Source organism: Somniosus microcephalus, chromosome 5 (genome assembly GCF_052327205.1).
Source record: "Somniosus microcephalus isolate GS21.2 chromosome 5, FLI_Smic_1.0, whole genome shotgun sequence".
Classification (NCBI taxonomy): Eukaryota; Metazoa; Chordata; class Chondrichthyes; order Squaliformes; family Somniosidae; genus Somniosus; species Somniosus microcephalus.
Window position 1 is genome coordinate 58099895 of NC_140991.1, and position 15026 is coordinate 58114920.

The 15026-nt window shown below is 40.8% G+C and overlaps 1 protein-coding gene across 1 annotated transcript in view; it reads left to right on the forward strand.

Annotated features, from left to right (window-relative positions):
- The window catches only part of LOC147117055 (kinesin-1 heavy chain), a 100660-nt gene extending 86438 nt beyond the window's left edge, over positions 1–14222 (forward strand). Inside the window, exons 26-27 of the mRNA XM_085987655.1 lie at positions 7602–7669; positions 11273–14222. Of these exons, the coding sequence (XP_085843781.1) occupies positions 7602–7669; positions 11273–11292 (88 nt within the window). The 3' untranslated portion in view covers positions 11293–14222. The remainder of the gene's footprint in view (positions 1–7601; positions 7670–11272) is intronic.
- Positions 14223–15026: the final 804 nt, after the last annotated feature.

Sequence of the window (15026 nt, forward strand, 5' to 3'; positions counted from 1 at the left end):
GGTTAATCAAGGAGAGCCAGCATGACATTTTTAAAGGCAAATTGTGTCTTACTAACTTGATTGAACACTGAGGTAGCCGAGAAGGCTGATCAAGGAAGTGCAGTAGATGTATACATGGACTTTCGGAGGCCATTCAACAAAGTGCCACAAGGAGGCTTGTTAAGGAGATGGAAACCCATGGAATTAAGGGGAAAGAGGCGGTATGGATACAGAATTGGCTCAGTGACAGGAAGCAGAGGGTGGTGGTGGATGGAGGTTTTTCAGACTGGGAGGTGGTTTGCAGCGGTGTTCCCCAAGGGTCAGTTTTGGGTCCATTTCTCTTTTCAAATTTTATAAGCAACACAGACTCGGGTGTAGGGAGCTGCATTATAAAGTTTGCAGATGATACGAAACTTGGCAACGTAGCAGATAGTGATGAGGGTAGTAGTAGACTTCAGCATGACTAAATGGGCAGAAGCATGGTAGATGGAGTTCAATGTGGAGAAGTGTGAAGTGATACACTTTGAGAGGACTAATATGGAAAGACAGTATACTATGAATGGCACGATTTTATGGTGTCCATATACAAAAATCCTTAAGTGGCAGGGCAAGTCGATATGGTGGTTAAAAAAGCATATGGGTTACTTGGTTTATAAATAGAGGCATAGAATATAAAAGCAAAGGCATCATGCTAGAACTTTATAAATCACTGGTTAGGCCTTAACTGGAGTATTGTGGACAATTCTGGGCACCACACTTCCGGAACGACGTAAAGGTCTTCGAAAGGATACATAGGAGGTTTACCAGGATTTTTCCCAGGATTATGGACTTCAGTTATGAGAAGTGGTTGGAAAAGTTGAGACTTTTCCCCTTGGAACAGTGATGATTAAGAGATGGCCTAATAGAGGGTTTAACGATGAAGAGAGGTTTGGATAGAGAAAAGCTATTCCCTCTGGCGACAGGATCAACAACCGGAGGTCATAGATTTAAAATCATTGGCAAAAGATCTAGAGGGGCGATCAGGAGAATTTTTTTCACCGAGTTGTCAGACAGAAAGCAGGGTGCGAGACTAAGCACAGCTAAGCTTTCAAAGAGCCAGCACAGGCACAACAGGCTGAATGACCTAAGAACTAAAGAAATAGGAGCAGGAGTAGGCCATTCAGCCCATCGAGCCTGCTCCGCCATTCAATAAGATCATGGCTGATCATCGACCTCGACTCCACTTTCCTGCACTATCCACATATCCCTTGATTCCCTTAATATTCAAAAATCTATAGATCTCTGTCTTGAATATACTCGACGACTGAGCCTTCACAGCCCTCTGGGGAAGTGAATTCCAAAGATTCACCACCCTCAGTGAAGACATTTCTCCTCATCTCAGTCCTAAATTGCCGACCCCTTATTCTGAGACTGTGACCCCTGGTTCTAGACTCCCCAGCTAAGGGAAACATCCTCCCTGCATCTATCCTGTCAAGCTCTAAGAATTTTGTATGTTTCAATCAGATCACCTCTCATTCTTCTAAACTCGAGAGAATATAGGCCTAGTCTAATCCATCTCTCCTCATGGAACAAGCTCTCCCATCCCAGGAAGTAGTCTGGTGAACCTTCGTTGTACTCCCTCTATGGCATATATATCATTCCTTAGGTAAGGAGACCAAAACTGTACAAAATACTCCAGCTGTGGCCTCACCAGGGCCCTATATAATTGTAGTAAGACGTCTTTACTCTTGTACTCAAATCCTCTTGTAATAAAGGCCAACATACCATTTGCTTTCCTAATTGCTTGCTGTATCTGCATGTTAACTTTCAGTGATTCATGTACAAGGACACCCATGTCCCTCTGAACACCAACATTTCCCAATCTCGAACCATTAAAAAAATACTCTGCTTTTCTATTTTTCCTACCAAAGTGGATAACTTCACTTTTCTCCACATTATATCCCATTTGCCATGTTCTTGCCCACTCACTTAGCTTGTTTATATCCCCTTGAAGCTTCTTTGCATCCTCCTCACAACTTACATTGCTGATGATACAAAGCTGGATGGCAAACTTGGATATATGACATTTGGTCCCCTCATCCAAATCATTGATACAGATTGTGAATAGCTGAGGCCCAAGCACTGATCCTTGCGATACCCCACGAGTTACGGCCTGCCAACCCGAAAATGACCCATTTATTCCTACTCTCTTTTCTGTCCATTAACCAATCCTCAATCCATGAAAATTACCCCCATCCCATAAGCCCTAATTTGTTTAATAACCTCGTGTGTGGCACCTTATCGAATGCCTTCTGAAAATCCAAATACACCATATCCACTGGCTCCCCCTTATCTATTCTGCTAGTTACAGCCTTAAAAATCGCTAACAGATTCGTCAGACATGATTTCCCTTTCATAAATCCATGTTGACTCTGACCAATCTTATTTTCTAAGTGCCCTGTTACCACGTCCTTAATAATAGATTCTAGCATTTCCCCTACTATTGATGTCAGACTAACTGGTCTGTAGTTCCCTGTTTTCTCTCTCCCTCCTTTCTTAAATAGTGGGGTTACATTTGCTACCTTCCAATCTGCGGGAACTGTTCTAGAATCTATGGAATTTTGGAAAATGACAACCAATGCATCCACTATCTCTATAGCCACCTCTTTTAAAACCCTAGGATGTAGGCCATCAGGCCATGGGGATTTATCGGCTTTCCGTCCCATTAATTTCTCCAGTACTTTTGTTTTACTAATAGTAATTTCTTTCAGTTCCTCATTCTCGCTAGAGCCTTGGTTCTCCACTATTTCCGGGAGGTTTTTTGCATCTTCCGTGAAGACCGACATGAAGTATTTGTTTAATTTTTCTGCCATTTCATTATTCCCCATTATAATTTCTCCTGTCTCAGCCTGTAAGGGACCCACGTTTGCTTTCGCTAATCTTTTCCTTTTTATATACCTATAGAAGCTTTTGCAGTCTGTTTTTATATCTCTCACGAGTTTACTCTCATTCTATTTTCCCTTTATCAATTTCTTGTTCCTCCTTTGCTGAATTCTAAAATCCTCCCATTCCTTGGGCTTACTACTCTTTTTGGCAACATTATAAGCTTCTTCCTTTAATCTAATACTATCTTTAATTTTTCTTGTTAGCCACAGTTGGACCATTTTTCCTGTGGTGTTTTTATTCCTTGAGGGAATGTATATTCGTTGCGAATTATAAATTATTTCATTAAATGTTTGCCATTGCTTTTCTACCGTCATATCTTTTAATCTCGTTTCCCAACCTACCTTAGCCAACTTGCCTCTCATACCTACGTAGTTTGCTTTGTTCAGGTTTCGGACTTAACTAAATCACTCTCAAACTCAACATAAAGTTCTATCATATTATGATCACTGCTCCCCAGAGGCTCCTTTAATACAGGGTTATTAATTAATCCTTTCTCATTGCACAGTACTAGATCTAAAATAGCCAATTTCCTCGTAGGTTCCTTGACATGCTGATCTAGAAAACTATCTTGAATGCATTCCATGAACTCTTCCTCTGCACCATTTCTACAAATTTGGTTTGCCCAGTCTATATGAAAGTTAAAGTCCCCCATGCTTACTGTATTACCACTGTTAGGTGGCCTTGTTGTTTCTTGGCTCCACCCAAATTGATTCTACATTGTTTTTCCGAGCCAAGATATTATCTCTCTCCTGTCTATTCCCTCCTTTATTATCAGATTCAGATTCAGATTAGATTTATTTGCCATATGTAACAAGTACAATGGAATGCTTGTTCCCCGTAGGGACGCGTCAGCTATACATACAGCACCGCGTTCAGAGTCAATACAATGGCTTCCCGTGGCAGTGGGAGCACGATGTCCCTCAGCCGCTCCGTCCTCCTCTTCACTGCGGCCTCCTCCTCACTGTTGCCGGCTCCACGTGTGGTGGCCTGCTTCTCCCGCTCTGGCCACCATGCCCGGCTCCCCCCCCCCCTCCCATCCGGACTGCGAGTTACCCGAAATGGAGCTGCCGGCCAACGTGCTGCAGCGTGTCGTGAGTCTGCTGCTGCTGCTCGTTGCGCTGCGCTCCTCTGCCCGACTCGCCGAACACATCGTCTGGATGTTAATGCTCCAATGCGGCCTCCTCTTCACCGTCGCCGGCTCCACGCTCCACGGCCCAGGGCCTACTTCTCTCTCTTCACGGGTTGGCCTCTGGCCGCCATGCTCGGCTCCCCTCCTCCCAGTCGGAATTCCTTCCCGCCGAGGAGCTGCCGGCCGATGTGCTCCAGTGGGTCGGCTTGGCTGCTGCTGCTGCTCATCGCGTTGCGCTGCCTCTGCCCGACTCGCCGAGCACCTCGCTCCGGTTGCGGGAGCGAGCGGCGAGAGCTGGCCACCCGAAACAGGGAGAGCGATCTCGGCACCGGTCTGTCACGGCCGCCATCTTGACCTACCCCTCCTCCTTTTCCATTCTGCCTGTCTCTTCTAAGTCAAATATCCTGGAATATTTAGTTCCTAACCTTGGTCACTCTGCAACCACGTCTCTGGCTATTAAATCAAATCCACTTATTTCTATCTGCGCTATTAATTCATCCAATTGGTTTGCGAAGGCTTTGTGCATTCAGATATAGTACCTTTCGCATTAACTTTTTTTCTATTATTCCCTGATGTCACTTTAATCACTAATGCCCTATTACCATTATTAATCTTTCTGACCCACTCTGCTTATCTTTACCCTGATCACTACTCTGCTCTACAGCCTTAACATGTTTCTTACTGTTTTTAAATTTACCCTTTCCTGAATCCTCCCACCCCCTCCCCCTTAATTAGTTTAAAACCCTATTTACCGCCCTAGTTATTCGATTTGCCAGGACACTGGTCCCAGAACCGGTTTAAGTGGAGCCCGACCCACGGAACAGCCCTCTTTTTCCCCAGTACTGGTGCCAGTGCCCCATGAATTGAAACCCCTGCCTCCCACACCACACTCTGAGCCATGCATTTAACCTTCTAATCTGTTTGTCCCTATGCCAATTTGCACATGTCTCAGCTAATAATCCAGAGATTATTACCTGGTGAGGTTCTACATTTTAATTTCCACCCTAGCTCCTCAAACTCTAAGCAGAACCTCATTCCTAGTTCTACATTGGTTCTTGCATGTACCGCGAAAACTGGATCCTCCCCCTCCACTCCAAGTTCTTCTCCAGCCGCGACGAGACACCATGGGGGTGTGGCAAACAGTGAGGATGATACCAATCGACTGTAACAGGACATAGAAAAGCTAGCAGAATGGGCAGACAAGTGGCAGATGGAATTTAATACAGCGAAGTGTGAGGTGATGCATTTTGGCAGAAGGAACAGGGAGAGGCAATATACACTTAATGGCACAGTTTTAAAGAGAGTGCAGGGACAGAGGGACCTGGGAGTTAATGTGCATAGGTTCCTGAAGGTGGCAGGACATATTGAGAGAGTGGTTAGCAAAGCATATGGGATCTTGGGCTTCATAAATAGAGGTATTGAGTACAAAAGTAGAGAAGTTATGCTGAACCTTTATAAAGTGCTGGTTAGGCCACAACTGGATTATTACGTCCAGTTCTGGTCACCACACTTTAGGAAGGATGTGAAGGCCCTTGAGAGGGTGCAGAGCAGATTTACCAGAGTGGTCCTGGGGATAGGGAATCCTCCATCACTACATCCTGGGTCCCCATACCTTCGAGTTGCGGTCACACCCTCCTGTCCCTGACCATTGACGAACTCCAAAGTGCTACTTAATCTAAGGGGTGTGACTGCCTCCTGGAACAAAGTGTCCAGGTAACTCTTCCCCCCTCCCTGATGCCCCGCAATATCTGCACCTTGTACTCCAGCTCAACAACTCTGAGCCGAAGTTCCTCGAGCTGCAGACACTTAGCACTGATGTGGTTGCTTGGGATCTCGCTGGTCTCCACAAACTCCCACATGCTGCAGTTACAGCACACCACCCGTCCTGCCATGTCTATCTAACCTTTATTTATTTGATTAGTTAATTAATTTTTTTAATCAATCTGTTTTATTACTTAATTGCTTTATCTAGTTTTAATTTCTAATTTAATAAAGTAAAATTATAGCAATTTACAGTTTCTTAGCTAGCTTAGAGACTAAAAAAAACTAATACTCACCAACCAATCACCTACCTGCTGTCCTGTGATGTCACTCCTCGATTTTTTTTTGGTTTTTTTTTTTTTTTTTTTTTTTTTTTTTTTTTCCCCCCTCTTTCCTCCGCTCTTAATTCCCCTGGCTCAGCTTCGCCCCCGACCAGGTCCGCTCTTGCCGCCGCTACTGCTCTCAGTGAATTTGGGCCTCTCTCTCCACTGCTCTTTATATCCCAGGCTCCGCTTTGCCCCCGACCAGGTCTGCTCTTGCCGCTGCTGCTCTCGGTGAGTTTGGGCCTCTCTCTCCACTGCTCTTTATATCCCTGGCTCAGCTCTGTCCCCGACCAGGTCTGCTCTTGCCGCTGCTGCTCTCGGTGAGTTTGGGCCTCTCTCTCCACTGCTCTTTATATCCCTGGCTCAGCTCTGTCCCCGACCAGGTCTGCTCTTGCCGCTACTGCTCTCAGTGAATTTGGGCGCCTCTCTCCACTGCTCTTTATATCCCAGGCTCCGCTTTGCCCCCGACCAGGTCTGCTCTTGCCGCTGCTGCTCTCGGTGAGTTTGGGCCTCTCTCTCCACTGCTCTTTATATCCCTGGCTCAGCTCTGTCCCCGACCAGGTCTGCTCTCGCCACTGCTCTCGGTAAGTTTGGGTCTGTCTCTCCTCCACTCTTTATTCCCCTGGCTTTGCTACGTCCCCAACCAGGTCTGTTCTTCCAGCACATCCTCTAGTGACCTGCATGTGAAATTTATCTAATTTGAGTGTCACTTGAAGTTGAGATTGAAACTGGCCTCTGTTGGAGTGACATATCTACCACTTGAATTCCTTAGTTGGGTTCTTGATTTGAAGCCTGGCATTAGATTTTGAATCTTTTGAGACATCTCTATGTACAAACTGCAGCCAGTTTGGATGACCAGAGAGGTGCCAGTTGTAAGAAGAGCAATTTCAAGTGCAGTCTTGTTCCTTTATACCTGTCTAAAATTTATTTCCTGAGGTACAATATGTCACTATACTTCAAGGGAGGAAGCATACCATTTAGATTCCATTACAAATCCTTGTTAAAAATGTTCAAGAACAGAAAATGTTAAATATCAACACTGCAGGGGTAGCAGCTGTTTCAGATGTTCAATATACATTTTTATTGTGAAATGATGATCATATTGCGGAGGGATGTGGTAAACTCAGGAAGGACATTCATGGCAATCAAAGGGGAAGTGGTGTAGTGTTGTGGGTAGCGGTAGCCTCAGTGAGCCGTGATGTAGAAGCAGGCTGGGTGTGTCTGAAGATACTGTAGTCTGCTCTGATTAGAATCCTGTGCTTTTCTAGCTGTAAATACCATGGCGCATTTTGCTTCAGATGATATGTGCTGTTTGCATACAGCTATTTCTGATTACAAACCTTTGTCAGGATAAATTCTCAGGTCAGCTGGACAGAAACTTGCTAATATTGTGTGTTTGGACCCTTCCTCTCCAAAAATAATCATCCAAAATTTGTTTGGAAGTCTGGAATTGTACTAAATAAGAACTTTATTTTTTTTTGTAGTGTCAGTGGAGGGATGGCTAATAATGCTGAAATTGGAGACATTGGCTTCTTGCCTTCATCTGTTAAAGGTAGGTCATCTTTGAGATATAGAGGTAACCACAGACTCATTACTTCAATGTGTAAACTAGAAGTTAAGGGAGTATTTTGAATGTATTTTCAGTAGAATGTTGAGTATGTTCAGAATGATGCAACAAGTAGTCTGTATTGAATGGTTGGGAGTGAGGTGCATGTGGCAAAGGCGTTCGCCACTGGCCCCCGAAGAAAGCTACCCACAAAGATCTCGCGATTTCTTTGGCGAGGTGTTTGCCTTTTTCGACGCATAAGTGATTTCAGTGCAAGGAAATGGGGATTCCCTAGTGTGCTCAGCTGTGATGTCAACAGCCTGTCTAAGCAGCCAATCACATTGCAGAATTCTCAGACAGGGAAGCAGGAAATGAAAATCTGCTTTTTTACCCCACTTTTTAAAAATGTTAGCGCACAACAAAGCTTGGGGCTCACGTGGGATAAGGTAAACATGAAATAAATATGAACAAATTCTTAAATTGTAATTTTTAAGAATTTTTTTTAAAGAAACCTTAATCATAATGGAGAAATTTAAATTAAAATTATTTTTTCAGGGCTGTAACGTTTGTTTAACAATCAATTTGCTGATAAAACCCCAGGTACACCTAATCCAATAAGGCCTAAAATTTAATGGGGTATTCAACAGTGATATTACTGCGGAAATGCCCAAGGTTTTTGTCATTTTCGCTGATTTCACTGATTGCCAACTATGAGGCGGGGGGCCACAGCCAGTGTCGGAGCCATGAATGACTGACCACAACTTCAGGATTTCCGCATTTAGATGCGCATGTGCTACATCCAGAAGTTGCAGATAGTTTCGAAGGGGTAATAACAGCGAATGCAAATTCAGGCCCATTATATCCCGGTGCAAATATGTTGAAAATTTCCACATGCAGTTTGAGTAAACTGTCTTGTTTATAGTGTCTACTATTGGTAAACACTGCCTTGTAACAAGTTAACTTGTTGCCTGTTGAAGTTAGTGGATTTTTAGCTCTCTTTCAATTGATATACAAATCTGAACTATTTGATTTTGGTGAAGGTTCATAAACTTGGTTATTACAGCAAATATTTGTAAATTGAAAAGTTTTGTAAATCAAAATTTGTTTTGTAAAATCATAGATGTGCATTACAAGAACACAAAAACTGATGCCTAAGTTGTTTCTAGAGGGTGATATGTGGGACTGATTTGCAAAAGGGATCCAATTAATGAGTGATAATTTGGACTAATCCAATGCTGTTTGTAAGAGTGAATCAGTTTAAACTAGCTGGTATACCTGCTATACTAGCAGGTATAGATGGGTTTACTCAGAGGAGGTAAGAATTGCTCTTTTGAAATATTGCTCCTGTAGCATATGCATTATTTTCAACAAGGGTTGTCTTCAAGCTTTTCTCTCTCCTCCCCACCCTCCCTCTGTTCAATAAAAATACTCCAAATACGTATTCTCCATTAACAGTACTGTTACGCTTTCTCTCTTTTTTCTGGATATTCATGGATCATGCAGGTGACCTGAGAGATGTAAATGACAATAGGTGAATACATAATATTCTCCTCTATTCTCACTTGTAGTGTTAGTTAATTCCCTTCCCCAAACTTTTCCTAGTCCTATAGCTCCCCATTGAATCTTTGTATTTGAAATAATTTAAATTAAGCAAAAATAATCCCCTCTGAATTTATCTGTGACTTTTTATACATTTGGTAGCCCAGTGGGATTGCATAACAACAAACATAAGTAATCTCCCTCCCTCCACCCCATTGGATTGTGATCCATCAGCAAGTAATTCATTATAAGACTGGGCTTTATCATTTTGTACACCGATCTCCAGTTATGATTTTTTTCTTCTTGCTGTGTGTATGATTCCAGCATATAACGATTTAACATTTGTACTGTTAATGCCAGTTTGACACAAGTACCTACCTTTAGAACTGCACAGGAAAGGTGAGCAAAGGTCTGAATGTCCTGTGTAAATTAGTCCACTTTTATTACACTTTTGAATTTTCAGTATCTTTCCAAGTTCAAGAACATCTGAATTGAAAGAAAAACTTGATCAGAATTATAATATAAAAACTTCAAAGTACTGACTGAACACATAATTCACTTCAGTTTTGCTATATGTTTTATTCCATGATTTGTACCAATTAATGGTCAACATCTAGAGGGGAAATGGTAAATTATTAGTTTCACTGCTTCATTCAACAAATGTTAGGAACAGAATGACACCTGGACTTCAAGGGTTAAGTTACAAGGATTACACAAATTAGGGTTGTATTCCCTAGAAGTTAGAAGGTTAAGGGGTGATCTGATTGACTTTTTCAAGATATTTAGGGGAACAGATAGGATAGATGGAAACTATTTCCGCTGGTTGGAGAGTCTAGGACTAGGGGGCATAGTCTAAAAATTAGAGCCAGACCTTTCAGGAGTGAAATTAGGAAACACTACTACACACACAGGGTGGTAGAGGTTTGGAACTCTCTTCCGCAAATGGCAATTGATGCTAGATCAATTAATTTTAAAGCGGAGATTGATGGCATTTTGTTAACTAAAGGTATTAAGGAGTATGGGCCAAAGGCGAGTATATGGAGTTATGTTGCAGATCAGCCATGATCTCATTGAATGGCAGAACAGGCTCGAGGGGCTCAATGGCCTACTCCTGTTCCTATCTTCCTAACAGGAGTAGACCATTCAGTGCCTCGATCCCGTTCTGCCATTCCGTGAGATCCTGGCTAATCTGTGTCCTAACTCCATCCACCCGCCTTGGCTCCATATCCTTTATACTCTTGGCTAGCAAAAATCTATTGATCTCGGATTTAAAAATATTAATTGAGCCAGCATCTGCTGCTTTTTGTGGGAGGGAGTTCCACACTTCTACCAACCTTTGCGTGAAGAAATGGTTCCTCACTTCTCTCTTGAAAGGCCTGGCTCTGATTTTAAGGTGATGTCCCCTTGTCCCAGATTCCCTCACCAGCAGAAAAAGTTTCTCTCTCTCAATTCTGTTCAAAATCCTTAAAAACTCAATAACATTACACTAACCTTTTATATTCTAGGGAATACAAGCCTAGTTTATATAATCTCTCATAATCTGACCCTTGGAACCCTGGTAACATTCTGGTGAATCTGCGCTGCACTCCTTCCAAGGCCAATAGATCCTTTCTAAGGTTGAACAGTTTATGGGGTTCCCTCACCATGGTTTGTTTAAACTTTCTCCATCTTTAGACTGACCAATGTTAGTTTGATACAGGATGCATTCCAGAGATAAATTCCATTTTTTTTTTCTTTTTTAAATACTAAAACATTAATGTAGTTGAATTTAAATCTAATGAGCTTATTTTAAAAGCAGAATCCCCAGTTACCGTTCTTCAATTCTTAATCTCCTTATTCTTTGCTGCCTTTTCTCTCATCTCCTCCACAATCCTAGTAAGGGGGAAGTTTGTCCTGGCTTTGCCTGGTTTTTGCTAAAATAAAAATGCTGTTAAGTTTTATTAGAAACACTTCAAAGCATTGCAATACTGAACAGCTGTTTGTGTCATGAATGGTTTTCTATAAGCCTTGGCCTGGATTGGTTGGTGCTTCTTAGTTTTCTTTGAATGCTCATTTCTTTTTTCATTACAGCTGCTAAAGCAACAACATAATCAAAGAGAAGCAGACATCATCCAAACAACCCATCATTCCAAGGCAGTGTGAACTCTCCAACTAAGACTTTTCACAGGATTATTTTTGAAAAATTTTAAAAAAAAACTGGCCTGTACAGCTCCACCCTTGGCAGAATCTCCTTGCAAAACAAGAGTGCAATGTAGGCATCTTGCAAATAACTACATGTGATTTAATGTGTAGCTCCATTGCACAGTACATTGTCATTCATGTCTTAAATTTAGTCTGCACTGTGCCAAGTTGAATGTACGTTGTTGCAGGAAAACTTTAGCAGAAGCGTTGAAGCCTAATTTGTGTACATTTCATTGTTTTAGGATTTGTGAAACAATGTCGCCAAGTAGATTTGATGAGCTTGTTTTACAGTGAAAAATGATTTGGAGGAACGCAGCTATCACCCTTGTGTAAATTAAGATAGTACTTGAAGTTTTTCTTGAAATTGATTTTTTTTTGGTTTGAGATGAAGAGGAGGAGTAGTACAATTTGAATACTGAAGGTGCATTTATGACAGTATGTGGTTAGAGCAGAGACCTAGGGTAGTACAGAAAAAAAAGCTGCTAATGTTAAAATACAGGAATGTTTTGATGAGACTGTTTAACGTGAATATATTGTTGCATTGTCCGACTAAGGTTATGGGAAGAACCGATTCATCTACGCTAAATCGCATTGGCTGACCATAAATGTGTGAGGGGAAAAAGTTAAAAGGCATTATATTTTGAGATGGAATACACAGCAGCTCATCTCCTGTCCAGATTCTTGCCATTGCTTTTTGTGGTAAACTAAGGATCAGTATTTCACCAATGGGCTCATTATACAACAAGGCAGCATTATTAAAAAGAATATTTGAATTAAGATATTGCACTTTTACTAGTTTTATAATGGGTTTCAGTTGAAGTGCAAACACTCAATTAGTTTTTAAAGTTTTGATTGATAAAATGATTGACAACTGCCCAGTGCTTGTTGAACATTTTGTCCTCATCTAGTGTGTTTTTTTTTAAATGTTTGATACATGCTATTGATCACCTCGCTCACTGGTAGCCAATGAAATGCAGCCTGGCTCATAAAATAGTTACAAATAGAAAGCTGGTGCAAATTTTACCATAACTGGGTCTTTCGAGAAAAGTTTGAAATACTCAATGTTAATGCCTGCCAACCTCTAATGCCACAAAATACTGGTGTTGACTCTAACCTGTATGTGTCTTTAAAAACAAATTTTATCCACGAGGTAACTCCAATTCTACTCTAGCACTTACCCAGATAACACATTTACAGCATAAAAGGCTGGTTATTAACATAGTGGGAACAGGCAAAGAACAGAATGAAGGATGCACGAGATCAGATAACTGGGCGAGATTCAATTATTAGAAGAAATGAGAAAGCAATATATGGTGGTGAACAAAACTTCAATGAAGTGTCTCCAAGGACCCAACGGTCTAAATCGAGACCTGATGTAAACATTGTTGAGACATATCTTGAAGTGGTACAGCCCCTAAAATGTCTCAATCTTGCACGTGTCATTTGTAATTTCACAAAAATACAGGTCTCTGTTTGTAGATTCAATTAGGATTACCCATGGTGTGATATATGCGACTATAGGCAGAAGGCTGCTCTGTTCAGTTTATCCTAAACTTAATGGAGCAAGCCTTGTGACAATGTAAATGGCCAAGACTATTTGACGTGTGAATAAGGGAATTCATTCATGTGCAAAAGAAAATGCACTTTTCAAGTTGAGTAAATAGCCAAATGGGCAGGTAGTGTAGATGGTTTTGTGCAGCCTGAATAAATGACTCATGATGTACCTTTTTTAAAACACAGAAGGTGTCATTATTTTTGGCATTGTATACTATATCCTTCAACCTCCCAATTTTCCAGCTTTTTTTTTTTTTACTTCTCACTTACTGGAGGCTGACCAACGAATCAGCCAATAAAGCAACTGTGAGGTAAACACAGTGCTGAATGTACTTCAACCACTAGTGATGGTCAATTTTAATCTGGAGCCTTATCATTTCAGAGTTGATCCTACTTGGATTTGATGCTCTTGACACTGATCAACCAGTCAGTGTATCAGGACATCTGATAAAAGGCCCTACAGATGCTGTAATAATGCTAATATAAACATCTTTAAATGAGATTATCTTTATTTCTAAAAACAATGCCATGCACCATGTGGTTTTAAAAAAAAAAAAAAAAAGGAAATATTTGGACCATAAGACTTGGCTTATTATAAGGTGAAACTCAATTGCTTTTGTAATTTTATTGTCTTGACAATACTATAAACAACCTGATTTTGCATATTTACTTGTTAGACTTTCTGTTCCGACGGTGGTTTCGGTATATTAGGTCATGTACGTGCCTAACACTCAAAATTGACCAGTAGGTGCAGTCACTGCACTGGAGACATTACTGGTTTAAGGGCCTGTTTCTTGATATTGCAATTTCAAATATGCAACATCTGCATTAAAGTTGCCATGGCAAATCATCTGGACAGGACTGCATGCTGGATGTTGAATATAAATTTATTCTCATTTGTTGAATAGTAAATGCCTTGCTGTCCTGATTGCATTGCAGTGTACTCTTCAAATGCTTATTGTAAGCTTGTTCCTCAGATCTTGTAGAAGTGAATGGTTTTAAAGCATAAACTCGATTGAATAAAAACCTAGTATTTATTCATGGTGATCAACTAAATTATTTGCATAATTTAAACAATGCTAAGGAAATTACTGTAATAGTTCTAAATTTGGCATGAGGTGACACTAAGGTTTCCGCCTGTGGAACATGGTGCAGAATAAGTCGGACAGCAGAAGGCACATAAAATTCTGTTTTGGTTAAGCCATCATTTAGTTTTGACTGACTGCATGCTGTAAATGTATTTGTGTTTAAATAAATATGACTTTTGTCTGGGAATTCAGTGAAATTTTGAGTAGAAATATTTTTTATAAAAGAAAACATTTCTCAATCCAATACACCCCTAATGAGTGCTTGATTATAAAATACAAAACCAACTTGGTGTTTCCACGCAAACTGGTACAATCTACAGTACATCTGGTCACTTGGACCAAGTTGTCCAACTGAAGATACAAAAAGCAAGTGGAAGATGCATATGGAAAAAAATTAAGACCAGTTAATAGGGTTTAGCACCGCTTTTTGCAAATTAAAATACCAATGGTAGCTAGTACTCTTGTGACTTGAAAGTTTGTTAAAACTGATACTGTAATGAAAGAGAGTTAGATTTGTGGCATGGACTAATTCTTCCTTCATAACACTATATACAAGTTGAATGCAAAAAATTACACATTGTTTTGACTGAAATTTATCAATTAATAATCTAACCATTGGAATAAAGTCATTTTAATTTATTATTGGAACATTTTTGACATGGGTATATTTTTTGAAAATTACAAATGATTTTTTTTGTTTATTAGTAACTCACTAGATTCATGTCCTTTTCCACTCTGAAAACTAATAACATAGAACAGATGACTAAAGTGACCATGGAATACCATATGACTGACAGAGTATTCTGTTTTTTATTATGCTTTTCAAGCTGGCTGTTGGGTAGAATTGCATTTTGTTTTCCTCCTTTCTCTCTTTTCCCCGCACCCGCCTCCCCCCACACACACTTGTCCATAGCATATCTGCTGGCAGGATCATTCAGTGACTTTTGTTAGGCTGACTCAGCTCTCAACAGTGGCCATATACATCTGATGAGGGAGAGGGT